General features: G+C 42.3%; 1 protein-coding gene across 1 annotated transcript in view; it reads left to right on the top strand.

Annotated features, from left to right (window-relative positions):
* Positions 1–470: 470 nt before the first annotated feature.
* The window catches only part of LOC115004628 (kinesin-like protein KIF26A), a 33181-nt gene continuing 12131 nt past the window's right edge, over positions 471–21520 (top strand). The window contains 9 exon segments of the mRNA XM_029426313.1: positions 471–515; positions 1423–1701; positions 7770–8015; positions 8017–8178; positions 10210–10322; positions 18994–19150; positions 19152–19187; positions 20759–20962; positions 21376–21469. Of these exon segments, the coding sequence (XP_029282173.1) occupies positions 471–515; positions 1423–1701; positions 7770–8015; positions 8017–8178; positions 10210–10322; positions 18994–19150; positions 19152–19187; positions 20759–20962; positions 21376–21469 (1336 nt within the window).

The following is a 21520-nucleotide window of genomic DNA, read 5'->3' as shown; positions in this document are numbered from 1 at the left end:
GCATCCATGGAAATGCTCCTCCCTACTTCAAGGAACTCCTCTCACCACAAACCTCCACACGCAACCTCCGCTCCACTAAAAAAGCTTTGCTTCACCCCCCCAGGACCAAGCTCCGCACCATGGGGGATCGGGCCTTCTGTTCAGCCGCTCCTCACCTGTGGAATTCCCTCCCAGACCACCTGAGGGCTCCACAGGCCACCGACTCCTTCAAGAAGGGCCTAAAAACCTTTCTTTTAAAAAAAGCCTTTTCTTAAAACTTTGTGTTGTTGTTCTCTTGTATTCTGTAGCACCTTGGGATTGCTTTTAGCCATGAAAGGCGCTTTACAATTAAAATGTATTACTATTATTATTATTATTCAGGCTCCATCTTTCCCCCAGCAGCCGGCGCAGTAACCACACCCCACTGCCACAAACAGTTACACAACAAAATTGTGTTCCTATGACAAACACATATACCCAATTACATATACATGTCTATATCCATCCATCCATCCATCGTCTACCGCTTTTCCGGGGTCAGGTCACGGGGGAAGCAGCTCAAGTAAGGAACCCCAAACTTCCCTTCTCCGGGCCACATTCGCCAGCTCCGACTGGGGGATCCCGAGGTGTTCCCAGGCCAGTGAGGAGATATAATCTCTCCACCGAGTCCTGGGTCTTCCCTGGGGGCTCCTCCCAGCTGGACGTGCCTGGAACACCTCCCTAGGGAGGCACCCAGGTGGCATCCTTACTAGATGAACCACCTCAACTGGCTCCTTTCAACGTAAAGGAGCAGCGGTTCTACCCCGAGTCTCTCACATGGGTATGAATACCTAATGCACAGCAAATTAGTGGAATAACAAAATCAGTGAAGGTCAGCTTCAGTGGTCCTTAAATATGGTTGAGAAGAGAAAGAGGGGTGACACTTCGACAAACCCTCATTTCCTGTATCAAACTCAACATGTTATCATATCAATCTGACGCTCGCTCTTTTTTCTCTCGCTCTTTTTAAAAATGAGTCAGGAAGCCAAACTTTACTTTGAATGTTTTCAAACAAAGACATATGCTCTCCCCTCATCCTAAAATGTTCCTAAACCCATACTAGAGTACTTCCTTGTTTTAATGAATGAAGCGGTGCTGTGTGTGCTTGACCAATCAGTAACGGTCATCTCTACAAACCCCCCCCCCCCCCCGAAAGTTCCTGTACTTTCAGAAAGTATGACCCCTGATCAGGGCCTTTTGTCCCCTGAACTTAATTTAGACCCTGGTCTCTGCGATCAAAACACAATGAGTTCCTCGTCTGGGATTTTGAAACAAAAGCTAAAGGTTTGCTGATGTGAATGTAAATAGCAAACTAAATGAGAAGAAAACAGAGTGTAAACTATAAAGAGAGCAGATTTGTCACAGATATGATTAAAAAGGTGAGGTTCTTCTGTTTGACTGCAGGTGGTGGAGGGAGGGACTCTTCTTCCTCTGGGCTCATCATATCGCAGGAAGCGTCTACGCTCTGCAGGAGAAGATGACGAGAAGGCGACAGGCTGCGCGTCACGGCCGAACCCTGAAGGCTCACTGTCGGCCAACGAGCTGAGCCGCTACAGCAAGCCAGAAGAAGAGGAGGAGCAGGAAGAGGAGGAGGAGCTGCAGAGACTGTGTCGGCGCTGCCACATCATGGCGTCACAGCTGAACAGACAAGCAGCTGCTTTGACCGACAACGTGGCTCTGAAGGTCAGAGACACAGTAAAAACTGTTTACAATACATCACCCAAAACAAGAAATATAACCGTTCAATTAACTTTGTGAGACTGAACTACAAGTAATGTTCAGACAATAAAACTATTCAGTTTGGATGATTCTAGCTCTGTTCAGTCGCTGACACCTTCAGAGAGGTTGAGGTCACATGTGGACTGCTGGATGCGACAATTACAACAATATTTGCCGTTTCCAGCTCCGTGAGTCCAGTCCAGCAGACAGCAAAGAGCGGTCAATAACAAAAGGACTGGTAAAAGAATAAGTCATTAAGAATATGAGGAAAACAAAAAAATATTTTATAACATTGGTCTAGTAGTTTTGAACAGAGAATTGTCATCATCTATGCAGCTTTTGTTTCTGTCCAGTTTGAATGCAGTGTGTTTCACGCTTGTATTTGTCTGTATAAGGGGACTAGATGTAAAGAATATTTCCTTTCTTGACATTTTGTGAGTTTATTTTGTGTCTCTGCGTACTCAGAAAAGCACTAGACGAATCTTCACTTCCTGTCCTGCTGCTGTGTATCCTCAGTGAAGTGAAGTGTGGAGGCCTTCGGTAAATTCTTGTGCAGAGAAGTTAGTTTGATACTGAACTCGTGTGTCAGGTCTTTTTATATTGACGTGTGAACATGAGAGCAGCTCTGATGTTGCGAGAGAGCCTCAGTTTATATGATGTTAACTTGCTCTCTCTGGAAAACGAGACTCCTGTTAGAGTGTGTAGAGGGGTTCGTCAGGGCTGTGCTCTGTCAGGAATGCTCTATGCCAGGGGCTACTAACAGGCGGACCGCGGTCCGTGTCTGGACCCAGATGCTGACCTATCCGGACCCGGACTTCTATTTTTTGCTTTGCGCATTCACATTCGCTCCGCTCTGTTTCATGAAGGGTGACGCTTTGCACACACCTACACACACAAACAGAGGGGAGGAAACTATAGAATCACCGCACCCCCCCGTCGCACGAAACACCGACAGCAGCAGCAGCAGCAGCATCTTAGGAAAAGAAAATATAGTCCAGAAGAACTGGGAGAACGTCACTGAAAAGACTGAAGGAAGGATTTCCAAATGGAAGTGGCTGCTCCCTCAGATGTCTTTTAAAGCCAGGGTTTTGATTTTAAACAACTTTGTGGCATCCCAACTGTGGCATCGTCTGACCTGTATAGACCCTCCCTCAGGCCTGTAAGCTAAAATACAGAATTCCAGCTGTATTCTCAGACGCGTGAGTAACCATCTACATAAGTAGAAAGAACAGAGTGGAAAACAGAGAAGGGCAGGAGGCGAAAGCAGTGTGGCTGTGCAATATTAGAGTAAGACTCTGGCTCAAGTTTTATAAACATATAGGAGACATAGACACTTTTAAACAAAGTTGGTGTTTTAAAAATATTATCTGTTCCGTCAGTGATGACGAATTACACTTTGCACAAGCTTTTATTGGATAGTTTTTTATCATTTTTCCCTTTTAAACACAAACCTATGCAAACCCCTGTTCTGGGGCGCGGCATGGTTCAGGGGTGGTCCGTGTCCACCTGGGCGCCTCCCTAGGGAGGTGTTCCAGGCACGTCCAGCTGGGAGAAGACCCCAGGGAAGACCCAGGACTCGGTGGAGAGATTATATCTCCTCACTGGGAACGCCTTGGGATCTCCCAGTCGGAGCTGGAGGATGTGGCCCGGAGAAGGGAAGATTGGGGTTCCTTACTGGAGCTGCTGCCCCCGCAACCCGACCCCGGATAAGCGGTAGACGATGGATGGATGGATGGATGGATATATATATATATGTTCTATTATATATTCTAATTAGCCTGCATGTGACACAGCAGCTTGTTGCATCTCATGTTTTCTCAGTTCGTGGGTTGGTAAGCTCTCCAGTTTCATCCATTGTCTCCTTTGATGGAGTGTCGGAGAGTTCAGTATCCAACATCTTCCCTCAGAGTCACGTTGTCACTTTTAATTTCTCGTCTCTGAGATGAACTCAGTCATGTGTCACGTTCTCTGATTAATCTGTCAGCTAGTTTTAATTAACAAGTATTGGAAGGTCAGTGTGTGTGTGTGTGTGTGTGTGTGTGTGTGTGTGTGTGTGTATGTGTGTGTGTTTCCTCGCACTACAGCTCACATGTCAGTTTCACATTTTCCTGAATGAAGAACAAAAGTTCTCTTTACTGAACTTCTGTCACTGCAGCTGCTGACGTGATGTTCTAGATCTTCCAAACACAACACCAGAAGGTTGTGAGTTCCAGAGCTGCACCATCGAGCCCCTGAGCACCTTCACCCTGAGCTGCTCCAGGAATCCCTGTAGTTCACAGTAAGTCGCTCTGGATCAGAGCGTCTGCTGAATGACCTGTAATAATGTAATAATGTCGGCGTTGTATACAGTTTAACAAGTGACATATGTAGTAACATATGGAGCGCCATTACTGAAGGTTACGTGGTAGAACAACGAGTATAAGATGCTTCTGATCGTGTCCCGTGTGAACTTACATTTTAACAGACGTAATCAAACATCCCATTTATCAGCATTATTATATTTTCTAACACTGTTATAAATTGTAGAACATATATACATCCATATATATATATATATATCTATCTATATATATAGATAGATATATATATATATACATATAGATATAGTAGTATAATGCACATATTTTATCATATAATTGTATATATATTTATTTTTATATATATTTCTATTCTAGAATGGGAGCAACTGTTACTCCCCGGGATAACAACATATTTCTGATTTGGTTTTGAATGCAGGACTTTGACTTCCCTGCAGTGTTACTGAAGTAAAGATCTGATTAGCACACGAACAGAGAAGGTTTAGAGCAGACAGTGTTCCTCCATCATGAAACTGAATGAATGTGTCTCAGTGGAGCACTCCGTGTCTTCAGTACTAAAGGACATCATTTAATGAAACCACTTCTGTCAATGAGTGGACACGTTCAGATATGGCCTCCTCCCCTCTGTCACCACACATCACCTTCAACATGGCCGCCGATCCGCTCAGGGGAGGACGAGCGGCCGAGTCCAGATCCCAGAGTCAGTCCTCGCTACGCTAACGAGCATCAGGAGCTCTCTGCTGGCTCGGAGCCCCGAGGCTTTACATAGATCTGCACATGCAGGAGGCAAAGAGCAGCGAGTACAACACCGGCTGCATTGACTCCTACTTCCTTTACTTTTATCAGTTCCTTTTAAACGATTGACCTTCGTCCTGATTCCAGCCGTGAGTTATTGTAGTTGTGCTTTGATTTGACAGGAAGTAGTGGAGAACGTTACGAGTCCACTTTGTAAATAGTGAGAGTTTGATTAAGATTCACTCAAAAAATCACTTTTTTAATTAAGATTTCTTTAGAAAAAACACAAACGCACAGATTGACCTTAAATCCTGTCCTGAGGATATTTCTTTAAACGTTTTATCCTAACGTTGTTTTTATCTTATGTTATCATCCTTAGCAACTGCTGGCAGAAGAGACTTAAGGAAACATTCACAGCAGGGACAAACTGCTGAACATGTTTCTTACTTCATCAAGCAGTATGATGTGGTAGAGTGCGGAGGATGAGCTGCACCTCTTCACCCAGATATCTCTGATGCTCTGTATGTGGGTACCAATGATGTTCTGGGTGGTTTCAATCCCCCGCTGCAGAGCCCTTCCTGCCAGTTTGTCAGCACGCTTTCTGTTGCTCCTGTAAACATTAGAACTTTTCTTTCTTAAGTTTCCTGAAGAAGTAACAGAAGCAGGATGGAGATGTGTGATGACCATGTCAGCTGTAAACTGTTCACCTTCTTCACCTGAGGTCCATGTGTGTAAACAGATGTGTGTCTTCCTGTGACCAGGAGGGATGTTAACATGTGTTGTACAGATGTTGTCAGAGGGAAGTGAGAGGATGAACTCACGCCTCGACGTCTTCATTCAGCACTTCACATTCAGTCACAGTTTATAAACTGAAGCTATATTTAGTAAGAATAATAATAAACCATCTGCGTAAAGAAGATTTTATGTTGTGAATAGTTTTCTGAAACTCTTCCTCTTCCTCCTCCTCTTCCTCCTCCTCCTCTTCCTCCTCCTCCTCCTCCTCTCCCTCTTCCTCTTCCTCCTCTCTCTCCTCCTCTTCCTCCTCTCTCTCCTCCTCCTTTTCCTCCCCTTCCTTTTCCTCCTCCTTCTCCCCTTCCTCCTCCTCCCCTCCCCCTCTTCCTCCTCCTCTTCCTCCTCCTCCTCCTCCTCCTCCTCCTCCTCCTCCTCCTCCTCCCCTCCCCCTCTTCCTCCTCATCTTCCTTCTCCTCCTTTTCCTCCTCCTCTTCCTCTTCCTCCCCTTCCCCTCTTCCTCCTCCTCTTCCTTCTCCTCCTTTTCCTCCTCCTCCTTTTCCTTCCCCTCCTCCTCTTCCTCCTCTTCCTCCTCTTCCTCCTCCTCCTCCTCCTCCTCTTCTTCTTCTTCTACTGTCAGCAGTTTAAAGGGAGAAGATTCTTGTGTTTCTCCTTTAAAGAAAAGCGTTCTTACTGCACAAACAACCAAACAGATCATTAATCATTTAGAAGATCAATTAAACTTTATTTTATTTCTGCACAACATCTGCAATATTTATTTTAAATAAACATTGCGATATAAAATAAATTCAGGCATTGTCACCAGATCACGACATCATCTTCTCTGGAGCTGAAATATTTTCACACAACTGACGTTTCTTTTCCATGTTGGAGTTTTTCTGATGTTCGTCGGCAGGCGGTCGAGGAGCAGTGGCTGCTCTCGTTGTTTGATGAATGGATGAGGGAAGATTGGTGGGCTGCATGCAGAGCAACAAACTGCATCCAATCAGAGTAAAAGATGATCAGACAGACTTCTCTTAGAAAATATTTTCTTTTTGCTGACTTCAGGTTCTCATACTCTGCTGACTGCAGGTTCTCATACCTTGCTAACGGCAGGTTCCCATACCCTGCTGACTGCAGGTTATCATGCCCTGCTGACTGCAGGTTCTCATATCCTGCTAACGGCAGGTTCCCATACCCTGCTGACTGCAGGTTATTATGCCCTGCTGACTGCAGGTTCTCATATCCTGCTAACGGCAGGTTCCCATACCCTGCTAACTGCAGGTTATCATGCCTTGCTGACTGCAGGTTCTCATATCCTGCTGACTGCAGTTTCTCATATCTCCTGAAATGAAACTCAGTAAAGAGACGTTTTCCCAGCATCGCTCATGATTAATGAGATAATTAGAGTTGAGGGAGGAGAGTTTAGCTTTTATCTTCAGCAACATCAAACACGCTTTAAAAGAGTAATTAGCATTCAAAACTCTCTCATATCCAGAGACGGGGATTAGTGCGTTGATTAATGTGAGTGTCGAGTGAAATGAATCGAGTGGAAAAATCAATATTCTCTGTGCAGAGTGAAAATAATCTCAGTAGAATAAGATGTTAGTTATTTCTTGTTTCTGCGCTTGTTAAGAGTTTGTATAAACAAATTCCAGAGGAGCTAAAGACACACACGTCCCTTTAGTTGTGAAGACAAACACTCACTGCTGTGCAGAAGTTTCCCAATTAGAAATAAAATCTGCTGCTTCCGGAACATTCAGTCACATTTACAATTGCAAAGGGAAATTAAAGCGACAGTGAACCACAACGAGTCTGTTAGCAACCAGTTCAATGAGAGTTTATGTCTGAGTGACTCTATGTTTACGGCCTTCAGTTACTTCACAGGCAGCAGAGATATATTCAATATTAATATATTATATAAATAAAAGATGAATAAATAAATAATAAATAATGCTGTGATAAAACTTCATTTATTAGTTTATTATACTTTGTTTTAATGATCTGAATCTGTAAAGTAACTAAAGCTGTCAGATAAACTGTAACTTTCCATTTCCTGCTCCTCCACACGGCCGAACAGGAAGTGTGTGTGTGTGTGTGTGTGTGTGTGTGTGTGTGTGTGCGTGTGTGTGTGTGTGTGTGTGTGTGTGTGTGTGAGGTTCAGGTAACTGAGTCTTCCGTATGTAGAATATGAAAATAAGATCCAAGCTTGCAAATGTAAAATTATCTTTAAACTACCCCCCCCCACAGGACCTGGCCTACGCCTCCCTCCTCTTTGAGAAGCTGCAGCGGCTCCAGTGTCCTGGCGGGGGCCGTCATGCTTCTGCCCGCTGTGACGTCTGCGGAGCATCCTTCCACCAGCTGAGGCGCCTCACTCTGCGTCGGGCTCTGGGCATCAGCAGAACCCCTCGGCCCGGTGTACCCACCGCCGCCTCCCGTCCCCCCTCAGATGAGCTGCCCGTGAAGCAGCTGAGGTGGTCGTATGAGGAGCAGCGGGGGGGGCGGGGCTCTGCGGGGGTGGGGCGGAGTTCAGAGCACCTACCTGGGAGGGGGCGGAGCCAAAGGTCTGGCCATTGTCACGCCCCTCCCCCTGAGCGCGCAGCACCACCTGGAGGGCGTGTGGAGGGTCTCCTGCTCGCCGGATCACCTGCACACTACGGTACGGGAGGGACAAACTGCATATACTGCATATACTTCATATACTTCAAATACTTCTTATTAAGAAGTATTTGAAGTATATGAAGTATATGAAGTATATACTTCAAATACTTCTTATACTTCATATACTTCATATACTTCATATACTTCTTATACTTCATATACTTCAAATACTTCATATACTTCATATACTTCTTATACTTCATATACTTCATATACTTCTTATACTTCATATACTTCATATACTTCTTATACTTCATATACTTCATATACTTCATATACTTCTTATACTTCATATACTTCATATACTTCATATACTTCTTATACTTCATATACTTCATATACTTCTTATACTTCATATACTTCTTATACTTCATATACTTCTTATACTTCATATACTTCTTATACTTCTTATACTTCATATACTTCTTATACTTCATATACTTCATATACTTCATATACTTCTTATACTTCATATACTTCTTATACTTCTTATACTTCATATACTTCATATACTTCTTATACTTCATATACTTCATATACTTCATATACTTCATATACTTCTTATACTTCATATACTTCATATACTTCTTATACTTCATATACTTCTTATACTTCATATACTTCTTATACTTCTTATACTTCTTATACTTCTTATACTTCATATACTTCATATACTTCATATACTTCTTATACTTCATATACTTCATATACTTCTTATACTTCATATACTTCTTATACTTCTTATACTTCATATACTTCTTATACTTCATATACTTCATACACTTCATACACTTCATACACTTCATACACTTCATACACTTCTTATACTTCATATACTTCTTATACTTCATATACTTCTATACTTCTTATACTTCTTATACTTCTTATACTTCATATACTTCATATACTTCTTATACTTCATATACTTCATATACTTCATATACTTCTTATACTTCATATACTTCATATACTTCTTATACTTCATATACTTCTTATACTTCATATACTTCATATACTTCATATACTTCTTATACTTCATATACTTCATATACTTCATATACTTCTTATACTTCATATACTTCATATACTTCTTATACTTCATATACTATACTTCATATACTTCTTATACTTCATATACTTCTTATACTTCATATACTTCTTATACTTCATATACTTCATATACTTCTTATACTTCATATACTTCATATACTTCTTATACTTCATATACTTCATATACTTCATATACTTCTTATACTTCATATACTTCTTATACTTCATATACTTCTTATACTTCTTATACTTCTTATACTTCATATACTTCATACACTTCATACACTTCATACACTTCTTATACTTCATACACTTCATATACTTCATATACTTCTTATACTTCATATACTTCTTATACTTCTTATACTTCTTATACTTCATATACTTCTTATACTTCATATACTTCTTATACTTCATATACTTCTTATACTTCTTATACTTCATATACTTCTTATACTTCATATACTTCTTATACTTCTTATACTTCATATACTTCATATACTTCTTATACTTCATATACTTCATATACTTCATATACTTCTTATACTTCATATACTTCTTATACTTCTTATACGTCATATACTTCATATACTTCTTATACTTCATATACTTCTTATACTTCATATACTTCATACACTTCATATACTTCTTATACTTCATATACTTCTTATACTTCATATACTTCATATACTTCATATACTTCTTATACTTCATATACTTCTTATACTTCATATACTTCATATACTTCTTATACTTCATATACTTCATATACTTCTTATACTTCATATACTTCTTATACTTCTTATACTTCTTATACTTCTTATACTTCTTATACTTCTTCTGGAAGTCGGGTCGACTTTACGAGCAGGCGTTCTGTTGTTCCAGGAGGAATCATCCTTTCAGATGGATGAATAAGTTCTTTACTTAATATATGAATAAAGAGAGTCACGTGTTTTATGTCCTGCGTGTCGTCTGTCAGGCTGCGACTCCAGACGGCGGGAAGACTTGGACTCGGAACGAGAAACCTGCAGCTCACAGCATCGCCACCCAAACCAACCAACCTCCGTCTGCTGCAGCCGCCTTCTTCCTCCGGTCAGTGAACGCAACACGCATTAACCTCCAACATTTACCTTCATGTCATTATTACAATAAACCTTCTTTAAACGGCACTTCATTAATAACAACAAGAACAATAACAATATCTCTGTCCTGTCAGCCAATCACGAAAGAGATTCTTATCTTCATGAGCACCTGCGAAGGTTTAAAATAACATTATTACCATTTTAAATACACATACTGAATCACTTTCACTCAACAAAATGTTCTGTGTATAAGAACTTTTTATTTATTAATTAAAATCAACAGAAGTTTAAAGAATATTAAACTTGTACTTGAATAAAGTGCTTTAAAATGAGTAAAGTCTCGTAAAGACGGAATATTTTGAGTGTTTCTCGTTTCATACTCATACTTCATAATTATGTAATGTTATGCTTTATTGTCGAAATAAATAAATATAATCACAAATATAAATGTAAAATGTATTTGTGTATTTTCATATGAACATATTTGTATATTTATTTATTTATTTATTTTCTTATGAATCTTTCACGCATTTCTTCATCTATTGTTTTTAATTGTTTTTAAATATTTACATTAATTTATTCAAAGTGTAACTGAAGTCAATAAAGAATGAAATAAACTAAATTAATTTGACGTTTCTATACTTAATGTCTCATTTAATGTGTAATATATTTATTTATGGTGACAACAAAGCGTTACATTACATTTAGTTTTATTTAAGCACATAATTAATATGTAATTATATATTTTGCGCCTCACAGATGAAACATGAGACATATATTATATATACATATATATACATTATTTATATATAAGTAAATATATTTAGTGTTTTCTTATAACTATATGCATGTTGGTAAATATACATTTTAATGAAGACATTTTTAAAAGCACATGTGCTATAAATGGAGCGGCTGAGATGTGTTTTCTCAGGCGGGTGGCGTCTCCCTTAGAGATAGGGTGAGAAGCTCAGCTTCTGCCAGGGTTAGGGCAGAAGGTGGAGGTTAGGATGGAGGTAGAAGGTGGAGGTTAGGATGGAGGCAGAAGGTGGAGGTTAGGGTTAGGGCAGAAGGTGGAGGTTAGGATGGAGGTAGAAGGTGGAGGTTAGGATGGAGGCAGAAGGTGGAGGTTAAGGTGGAGGCAGAAGGTGGAGGTTAGGATGGAGGTAGAAGGTGGAGGTTAAGGTGGAAGCAGAAGGTGGAGGTTAGGATGGAGGCAGACGGTGGAGGCAGAAGGTGGAGTTTAGGATAGAGGCAGAAGGTGGAGGTTAGGATGGAGGTAGAAGGTGGAGGTTAGGATGGAGGCAGAAGGTGGAGGTTAGGATGGAGGTAGAAGGTGGAGGTTAGGATAGAGGCAGAAGGTGGAGGTTAAGGTGGAGGCAGAAGGTGGAGGTTAGGATGGAGGCAGAAGGTGGAGGTTAGGATGGAGGTAGAAGGTGGAGGTTAGGATGGAGGCAGAAGGTGGAGGTTAAGGTGGAGGCAGAAGGTGGAGGTTAGGATGGAGGCAGAAGGTGAAGGTTAGGATGGAGGCAGAAGGTGGAGGTTAGGATGGAGGTAGAAGGTGGAGGTTAGGATGGAGGCAGAAGGTGGAGGTTAAGGTGGAGGCAGAAGGTGGAGGTTAGGATGGAGGTAGAAGGTGGAGGTTAGGATGGAGGCAGAAGGTGGAGGTTAAGGTGGAGGCAGAAGGTGGAGGTTAGGATGGAGGTAGAAGGTGGAGGTTAGGATGGAGGCAGAAGGTGGAGGTTAAGGTGGAGGCAGAAGGTGGAGGTTAGGATGGAGGTAGAAGGTGGAGGTTAGGATGGAGGCAGAAGGTGGAGGTTAAGGTGGAGGCAGAAGGTGGAGGTTAGGATGGAGGTAGAAGGTGGAGGTTAAGGTGGAGAAAGATTATTATTCCAATTTAAAACATTTCTTCATCTGTAGCGTTCACCCCCCCATCTCATACGGTATGCATTAGCTGCTGCATGCTGTTCATGTTACAGAGAGCACAGAGAACGAGGAAGAGAAGGGAGGATGAAGAGGACGGGGAGGAAGAGGAAGAGGAGGGACTTGCAGGCACAAGTGTCCTGTTCTAGTGCTATCAGGACATTAACTGTCCTCGCTGCTCTTCAGCTGCTGCTGAGACAAGAAGTGAAGCCCCCCCGAGGGAACGTCATGTCACTTCACCAAAACACATCCTGAACCTGAAGAAGTTGTAGTTTTGTTTCCTGAACTTTAAGTTGTAGTTTTGTAAAGAAGTTATTTGTTTGTTTGTTTTCTTCAGCCTCCCCGCGTGTTGTTCTTTGAGTTTAACTCGTCTTCGGTTCAGATTGTTGACGAAGATGTCCTACTTGCTCCGTCAGACAACATGACGCTCGTTTTTCAAAGCGTTCTCGACTTCGCTCGCTGAATTCTAGACGAGTGATAACTTTAGTTGCCTGACGACCTTTGAGCGGCCGTTGTTGTGGGTCTCGCCCTCCTGACTCATGAAACAGACTCCAGCTCCATCACCTGACGGAGGAAAGACGTTATTCTCTCTGTGGACACGTCGGGTGATGGAGTCGGCATCTTCAGAGCTCCACTGATCCACAGCAGCTTCTGCGATCACAATAAAGGTCTGAATATTTCTCTCACCAGTAAAAACCCAAAAATCTGCCAAATATTCGATCCAGAGGGTCGAGTTACCAGAAGAGGATTTCTTGCTTTGGGCCGGAAACTTCGTTATCGACGCGCTGGAGCACCAACGTCTCGTCAACATCAGAGACAGGTTCACTGCGTCGCTGTCTGAGGTTTCTGAATGAGCTCCAGGTCTGTAGCATTGCACCAGAACGTGAGCTGCAAATACTCTGTCCCCCGAAACACAGTCACAGCTGCTGCACAGGAAGTCCTATGATAGGAGAGGAGGGGGAGGAGGAGGAGGAGGAAAGGGAAGAGGAGGAGGATGAGGAAGAGGAGGAGGAGAAGGAAGAGGAAGAGGAGGAGAAGGAAGAGGAGGAGGAAGAGGAGGAGGAGAAGGAAGAGGAGGAGGAAGGGGAAGAGAAGGAAGAGGAGTAGGAGGAAGAGGAGCAAGGGGAAGAGGAGGATGAAGGGGAAGAGGAGGAAGAGGAGGTAGAGCGGGCGGTTCAGTTTTTGGAACTACAGATATTATTAAGTAGAACGTTTTTTTCAGCAGATCCAGACTCTGAGATGCTGAATCTGGATCTGCTAGAAAATAATATCTAGTTATGGTTATTAATGGAAAGTAATAGTTAATAATAGCTAGTTGTGGTTAATGATAGCTAGTTATGGTTAATAATGGAAAGTTATGGTTAATAATAGCTAGTTATGGTTAATAATGATAGCTAGTTATGGTTAATAATGGAAAGTTATGGTTAATCATAGCTAGTTGTGGTTAATGATAGCTAGTTATGGTTAATAATGGAAAGTTATGGTTAATAATAGCTAGTTATGGTTAATAATGATAGCTAGTTATGGTTAATAATGGAAAGTTATGGTTAATCATAGCTAGTTGTGGTTAATGATAGCTAGTTATGGTTAATAATGATAGCTAGTTATGGTTAATAATGGAAAGTTATGGTTAATAATAGCTAGTTATGGTTAATAATGATAGCTAGTTGTGGTTAATGATAGCTAGTTATGGTTAATAATGGAAAGTTATGGTTAATAATAGCTAGTTGTGGTTAATAATGATAGCTAGTTATGGTTAATAATAGCTAGTTATGGTTAATCATAGCTAGTTGTGGTTAATGATAGCTAGTTATGGTTAATAATGGAAAGTTATGGTTAATAATAGCTAGTTATGGTTAATAATGATAGCTAGTTATGGTTAATAATGGAAAGTTATGGTTAATGATAGCTAGTTGTGGTTAATGATAGCTAGTTATGTTTAATGATAGCTATTTATGGTTAATGATAGCTAGTTATGGTTAATAATAGCTAGTTATGGTTAATGATAATAAGTTATGGTTAATGATAGGTAGTTATGGTTAATAATAGTTAGTTATGGTTAATGATAGCTAGTTATGGTTAACAATAGCTAGTTATGGTTAATGATAATAAGTTATGTTTAATAATAGCTAGTTATGGTTATTGATAGCTAGTTATGGTTAATGATAGCTAGTTATGGTTAATAATAGCTAGTTATGGTTAATAATGGAAGGTTATGGTTAATGATAGCTAGTCATGGTTAATAATAGCTAGTTATGGTTAATAATAGATAGTTATGGTTAATAATAGCTAGTTATGGTTAATGATAGCTAATTATGGTTAATAATGGAAAGTACTGGCTAACTTAACTTTTCCCGTTTTAGTTATTTTACATTTAATGTGGTAGTTTGTTCTCCGGTCGCTCGGTAACCGTCTCTACAGTATATAATAATACGCTGTTTTACACTCACACCTGTCCCCCGAAAACAATGGCAGGTAGGAACTAAAATGACAACGAGACATGAAGCATGTTTTATACTTAGAATTAAATCATTACTGTTGCATTCTGCAATCAAAGGTCAAAATGATGATTGTGCAATTATTACTGAAGTATGTAAATGATATGAGTGAGCACAGTAATACATATAATGATATAAAGTCAGTAAATTTAAACTTACATATATATTTTATATATACACACACACACACACACACACACACACACACACACACACACACAGACACTTGACATGCTACATGAATACTTCATGAGATGACAGACACCCCCACTGCTGGACTTCAAAGACACTCAGCACGAGTGTCTGTGTGTGTCTGTGTGTGTGTGTGTGTGTGTGTGTGTGTGGTTTTCACGGCTGCTGTGTGTCGACACGACGAGGAGGCAGGGCTGTGAAGACGGGGGGGAGAGGTGAGGCAGGCAGACGGACGGAGGGGAGGAAGGCTGGAGCTCCGCCAGTGTTTCCCGGCAACAACATCAGTGCGACGCAGGAATCCAGCCACTCCTCATCGCTCGTTTCTACCTCTTGATTTGAATCCTTTATTCCTCCTCTGCTCCCCTTCATCCCCCTCTTTGGGTTAGAGAGGAGGAGCAGCAGGAGGAGGGAGGAGGGAGGGAGGGAGAGGCATTGCGATACTGCAGGAACAGACTGAGGAGCTACAGGAGAGAAGAGAGGGAGGTGAATTAAAGACGTGGACACAAGGAAGAAGATGTAAAGGACAGAATACAGGAAGAAAAGGTACAATGAGGTGTAGGAGCGATAAAGAACAGAGACGGAAAATATAAAAGTATAGACAAAATAAAAAAGGTTGGTGGAGGAGAAGAAGTCAAATGACAGGAGAACAGGAGGGACAGAAGGACGGGCAAGTTCAGAGCAAATGTAGCAGGGAGAGAAAAAGAAGAGTAAAGTGACGAGAGGCAGAGGAGCTGCAAGAGCAGATGGAGAGATTTAAATGTAAGGTTTTCAGGCAGAGGTTTGGTGCAATGTTTGGCTCAAGCATGCAGTCAGATGGAGAGATGGACAAACTGAACCAAACCTCCTAAAATCTCCGCACCGCTTTCCTGCACTGGTCTTTCCCTGAGAACTTGCATCTGCAGGGACCGATGCTGCAGACTTCATGTCAGAGGTGAAACACGAGCACTCGGGTGGACAGAGTGGACTCGTGTGTCAAGGATAAAGGGATACGGCCGTCGATTTGATTGACAACCTGTTTGAATATTACCAACTAATTCCCTGAGGAGTTTGGTGGGAAGGACTTAAATCACTTTGCAGATGATGGAAGGATATCCTAAAGATACATTTGGACTGTTGGATATATTTTTGATTTACGGACAAAGTTAAATCTTGGAAAACTTCCACATCCCTCAAGGTAATGGACAAACCGATCGTTTCCTCGTATGTAAAGGTTTATGAGTAAATTGAGGAATCTTGGGAAGCTGGTTTCTGGTGCAGATGTAGAGTTTTCTATCTCTTCAGTGTAAATTGATGCCGTTGGACGTTTGTTGGCAGACATACAAATAGATTGGCTTGACCAGACAAGCACAATCTTGGAAAACTCCCACAAGCCCTGAGGACTTTGATGATTTTACAGATGAGAGCAGAAGATAATACAGGAAGATGGACAGTTCACAGATAAGAAAACATTTGGACTGTTTGACTTATAGCGGAGCAAAGTCTTTTAAATCAGGAGTTTGGTGAGAAAGAAGCTGGAAATGGACACAGCTGCACAAACAAAAGCTTACTGATGCGTGAAAGTTTAACTGATAAGAACCAAGAACACAGTTTCCATATTTCCTTTGGTGCCAATGACTCGAACCGCCCGGACAATACGTTGATACCGTTGGACGTCTGTTAGCAGAACTCACTTTGACTTCCTGACCGGATGGATGGACGCTCCACGGACACTTTAAAGACGTCTGTCGGCAGGTTCAAGTAGATTTGATTGACGAATCAAGAAGAAACAATTGAAAACGCTCAAGTTATCCTGAATCTTAAACCAGAATACTGGAAACAAATCGTTACTGATGCGTAAAAGTCAGATGATAGAAGAAGTCATTTGGCCTCAAAGAAAACATCAACATCTGTCCTGGAACAACTAGTTCTCCATCGTTTACTGACGGATTCTGATCGGATCCCTTTGGATACTCCGGCTGGTCTGAACCGTTTCAGAAACTCTTCCTGAACCTCTGAGGCTTTAAATGTACTGAACGCTTCATCTCTGACTCTTCACCCTCAAAACTCCCATTTTGTGAATCTTTTCTGGCTCCACCTACTGATTCTCTCGCTGCCATGCCGCACCATCAAACACAACGTTCAGCGCCGCTCGGCCTCGATGCTGTTTGTTGATTCTTCCTTTGTTGGATTAAATCTAGTTCTTTGTGAAGATGAATGAGGACGAGAACGAGTTTGGTGCCTCTTCAAGGAGAAGGCCTTTGAGCAGATAATGGAGTGGAAGGAACTGTGAGTAGCAGCGTTTCCTCCACAAAATCTCATTTCATTATGTCTCCGTCTCTAAACACAGTTATATGATGACATTCAGGGTTTCAAAGTCGCTTCAGGTTTAACTTGTTGATTTGTTCAGAAAAGACGGTTGAAGCATAAAGTTCATTCATGGAGCAAAGGGAGTAAACTTGAGTTGCACCTTCATGCACTTGGAGAGGAAGTGTCCTTCTATTCTCTGAGGTGAGTTTGTGGCCGAGGCTGGTAAATATATTACATCATATGATGAACCCTGCGAGTCTCGCTGCCTCAGGAAACACAAAAAGAAGCTTTAGAGACGGCTCAATGACAACCGGATCAATACTCATTGTTTGTGTGAACCTTCTCAACTCTTCCTTCTCTTTGCTGCTTCATGTTTGCTGGACGGTCATCACTGTCGGCAGTGTCCTGTTTATTAGGAACACCTGGTTTAAAGAAGTGCTCTAATGAATCCTCCTCCATGAAGACGACGTTCAGTTTGTGGACGTAGTTTGTCTGTTTCTTTATTTACTTCACCCTCGTTGATACAAACGGGTCAGTGTTGACGTTAGAAACACGTCTGATGAAGAGGGGTTTAACTGCCTCCTACAACATTTAGCTCATGTTAAAATGGTCCAAGCGTCTTTATACCACACTGAAGATAAAGTTCTGCTCAGTAAAAGCTCTTTCTAACCAGTGCCATGTGGAAATGCGACGCAGCAATACGGTTTACCGCATCACAACTCTGCAACCGATTATCCGCGTTGTTGTGCTTCATTTTAGTCAATGAGGCCGGACAGAGAACGACTGAGGGGCTGACGTTAGCTGCACAATACGTACACTAATACAATACGTACACTAATCCCACCGCAAATCTGGTGCTAACGCTAGCTGTTGTGGCTAGCCCGGTTCACCAATAGAGAACGTTAGCATCAGCTACGTTAGCATCAGCTACATTAGCATCTTCATCACATCCCAGCTGCTGGAGTCTCTATTCACTCAACACAGCTGAAAGTGGTTGTCTCATGAAAAGACATACTGTCCCTGGGACAAACATGGCCGCTCTTTATGCAGAATTAGATTTTTGTGGAAGGATTTAAACATGTCCAACATGTATCAGAAGTCCATCCGATTCTTATCCCCACACAGAAGTTCTGCAGGAGGTTCAAGGACACATAGGAACCCAAAACTTCCCTTTTCATGACGGTACGTGTGAAACGTCTTCAACACCTGAAGGTTTCACTCCTTCTTGTCTGTGTTTTTAATGTGTTTAGTTTGTGTGTTTTGAATCAGCTTCAATCTTAAATCAACCCACTCCCAGCTACCATTAAAGAGTGTACATGTCAGCACTTTACACACACACACACACACACACACACACACACACACACACACACACACACACACACACACACTCTCTCTTTGTATTCACAGAGCCTGTACTCTCGTGTCCTTCATGGAAACTGTGATTACACGCTCTGGTCTCTGATTGGACTCAGAGAAGAAGAAGAAACTCTAATGATATCAGATCTGACACCAATAATCCAACACTCTGCTGCTTCTTCTTCTTCTTCTCCTTCTTCTCCTTCTCCTTCTTCTCCTCTCCTGTTTGGTGTTCAGGTGTTTGGTGTTCAGGTGTTTGGTGTTCAGGTGTTCAGGTGTTTGGTGTTCAGGTGTATAACATTATAATATTCAGGAGTGTGTCTTAATGTCTGCAGAGGTTCCTCTTCAGGTCCAGAACCTTTGCTTCAGTGGTTCTGCCCATGCTCCGCTCTGTGGCTTCATTCTAACTCTTGTTTTTGTCTTCAGGGCGGCTCAGAAGCTCAGTCTGTCCCGCAGGAGGAAGTGCGAGCCGGGCCCCCCCCCCTCCCCCGGAGAGGCCCCGGGGCCCCTGCTGTACACCGGGGGCTTCAGTGGGGCCCTGCAGCTCTCCCCGCCCGCCGTCCCACCATGCCTCTTCCGGGCCAGGCTCGAAGGTCAAGGACACGCCAGGAATGGGGAAGGTAAGACGTCATCTTGTTACCCAGAATGCACTGCAGCAGATCCACATCAGCTGGTTCACACACTGCTGTAATCTGTGGGGGGGGGGCTGCACAAACAGCATTCTTTATCCAACTTGGTGTTATGCATCTCCGCCGGCGCTAGATTTTGGTGGTCAAAGGTCAAAGGTCACTGTGACCTCACACAACACGATGCATTAGAGCGTCAGAGACCTTTAAACATCTCCACGTCTCCTCTCCTTCACGTTCACACGTGTTCCTCAGAAGCACCGAGGTGGACGAGCAGAAGGGTTCACTGCAGCGCGGTGGTGATGATGATGATGATGATGATGATGATGATGATGAAGGTCCTGAAGTGTGAAGCGCTGTGTTCAACATATCAATAACTGACCAATCATAAATACTCAACACCACACACAACACACCACCATGTCTTCATATCTGTGTTTGTGTTTCCACCGGTTTCAGTACTTTCACTCGACTTCCTCTGGTTTTGTCTTTTCTTTCTTCGTCTCCTGATGAAGTTTGTTTAACAGAAACTCTCAGGTTCTGATCTTCGTCTTCTTCACTCGATGAAAGAAACAGAAATGTCTCGTTTACAGTCGGTTTGTCTCTCAGACGTCTGAGGACGAGTTGTGTGTTGTGTCGTGTGTGTGTTGTGTTGTGTTGTGTGTGTGTTGTGTGTGTGTGTTGTGTGTTGTGTTGTGTTGTGTGTTGTGTGTGTGTGTTGTGTGTTGTGTGTGGTGTCGTGTGTGTGTTGTGTGTCGTGTTGTGTGTGTGTGTTGTGTGTGTGTGTTGTGTCGTGTGTTGTGTGTGTGTTGTGTGTGTGTGTGTGTGTGTGTGTGTGTGTGTGTGTGGTGTGTTGTGTGTGTGTTGTGTGTTGTGTGTGTGTGTTGTGTGTTGTGTGTTGTGTGCGTGTGTTGTGTGTTGTGTGTTGTGTGTTGTGTGAATACAGAATACAAGAGAAATGTGAGTTCGGGTTAACATGTTGTGTGTGTGTGTTGTGTGTTGTGTGTGTGCGTGTGTGTTGTGTTGTGTTGTGTGTTGTGTGTTGTGTGTTGTGTGTTGTATGTTGTGTGAATACAGAATACAGAATACAGAATACAAGAGAAATGTGAGTTAGGGTTAACATGTTGTGTTGTTCTCAGAAGAGAAATGTGAGTTTGGTTTGCTAATAAAAACTCTTCATTAAACTTCATTCATATAAAAACAGCAAGTCAAAGAGAAATACATAGAAAACATTTCCTATCAACGTTTCTCTTTCCGGGGACTCATGAACCCCATAATGACCGTCCTGTCTCCCTGTCACCTGGGAGTCTTGAATAAAACTTTATTGTCTCTCCTGCGTCCACAATGAACAAAGAATCAGAAACAGAGTGTTGATGAAGTTTAACAGAAAACTGTGAAAACATTCTCAGAGTAATAACGTGTCATTGATGCGTTCATGTCTCTGCTTCACACTGAAGATTCAACATTTAAAACACTTCTGGTCTCATCGATCATCTGATCGTGAAGGTTCTCTGTCCCAGAGTTCGTCTCTTCCTGTCTCACGTGGACTTCCTGTCCGTCTCCAGGTCCGGGTGATGGTCCGGATCTGTTCAGTCCACAGCAGCGAGTCCTCAGAGTCCATGTCCCTCCTCAAAGTGGACGGCAGGAAGAAGCTGCTGACTCTCTGCGAGACGCCGGCCGGAGGACAAACCGCCGCCCAGAGACGATCCTCCGCCGCCGCCCCAAAGACCTTCACCTTCGACGCCATCTTCTCCCAGGATGCTTCACAGGTGGGACAGTGTCTGCGTTAGTCTAGCCCTACTTACCCTTAACTCAGACCACATTCACAGAAATACAAATGACATCATCAATAATCATCAATAAGAGCAGGTGGGATAAGTGACTCAAACCCAAAGGCATGCTGGGAACTGTAGTGCTACAACTCAAAACACAAGTGGAAATGAACTTTTGTTGTTGTTCTGTGGACATAAATGCAAAATTTAGAAACTATTTCAAATTAGGTGAAAGTTGTTGTCTCGTGTATTTTTCGACCCAAAAGTATTTCTGATCCGCCAAACGTGTTCTTAACGCGGCGCCATCGTTCTGTAACGTGTACTAAAATATATTGTGGGCGTACTAAGCTCTCTCTGAGGTGACACTTCTCTGATGTGATTGGACACTAACTGGGTCTGGATCCTGATAGGCCGAGGTGTGTTCGGGGACGGTGGCTGAGGTCATCCAGTCAGTGGTGAACGGAGCAGACGGCTGCATCTTCTGTTTCGGACACGCTAACCTGGGTAACTACATGACACACACACGCACTCACTTTTCTGACATGTCACATGACT

The sequence above is a fragment of the Cottoperca gobio genome, unplaced genomic scaffold (genome assembly GCF_900634415.1).
Source record: "Cottoperca gobio unplaced genomic scaffold, fCotGob3.1 fCotGob3_155arrow_ctg1, whole genome shotgun sequence".
NCBI lineage: Eukaryota > Metazoa > Chordata > Actinopteri > Perciformes > Bovichtidae > Cottoperca > Cottoperca gobio.
Note: the sequence above shows the minus strand (reverse complement) of the source record. Positions and strands in the feature narration are given on the sequence as shown.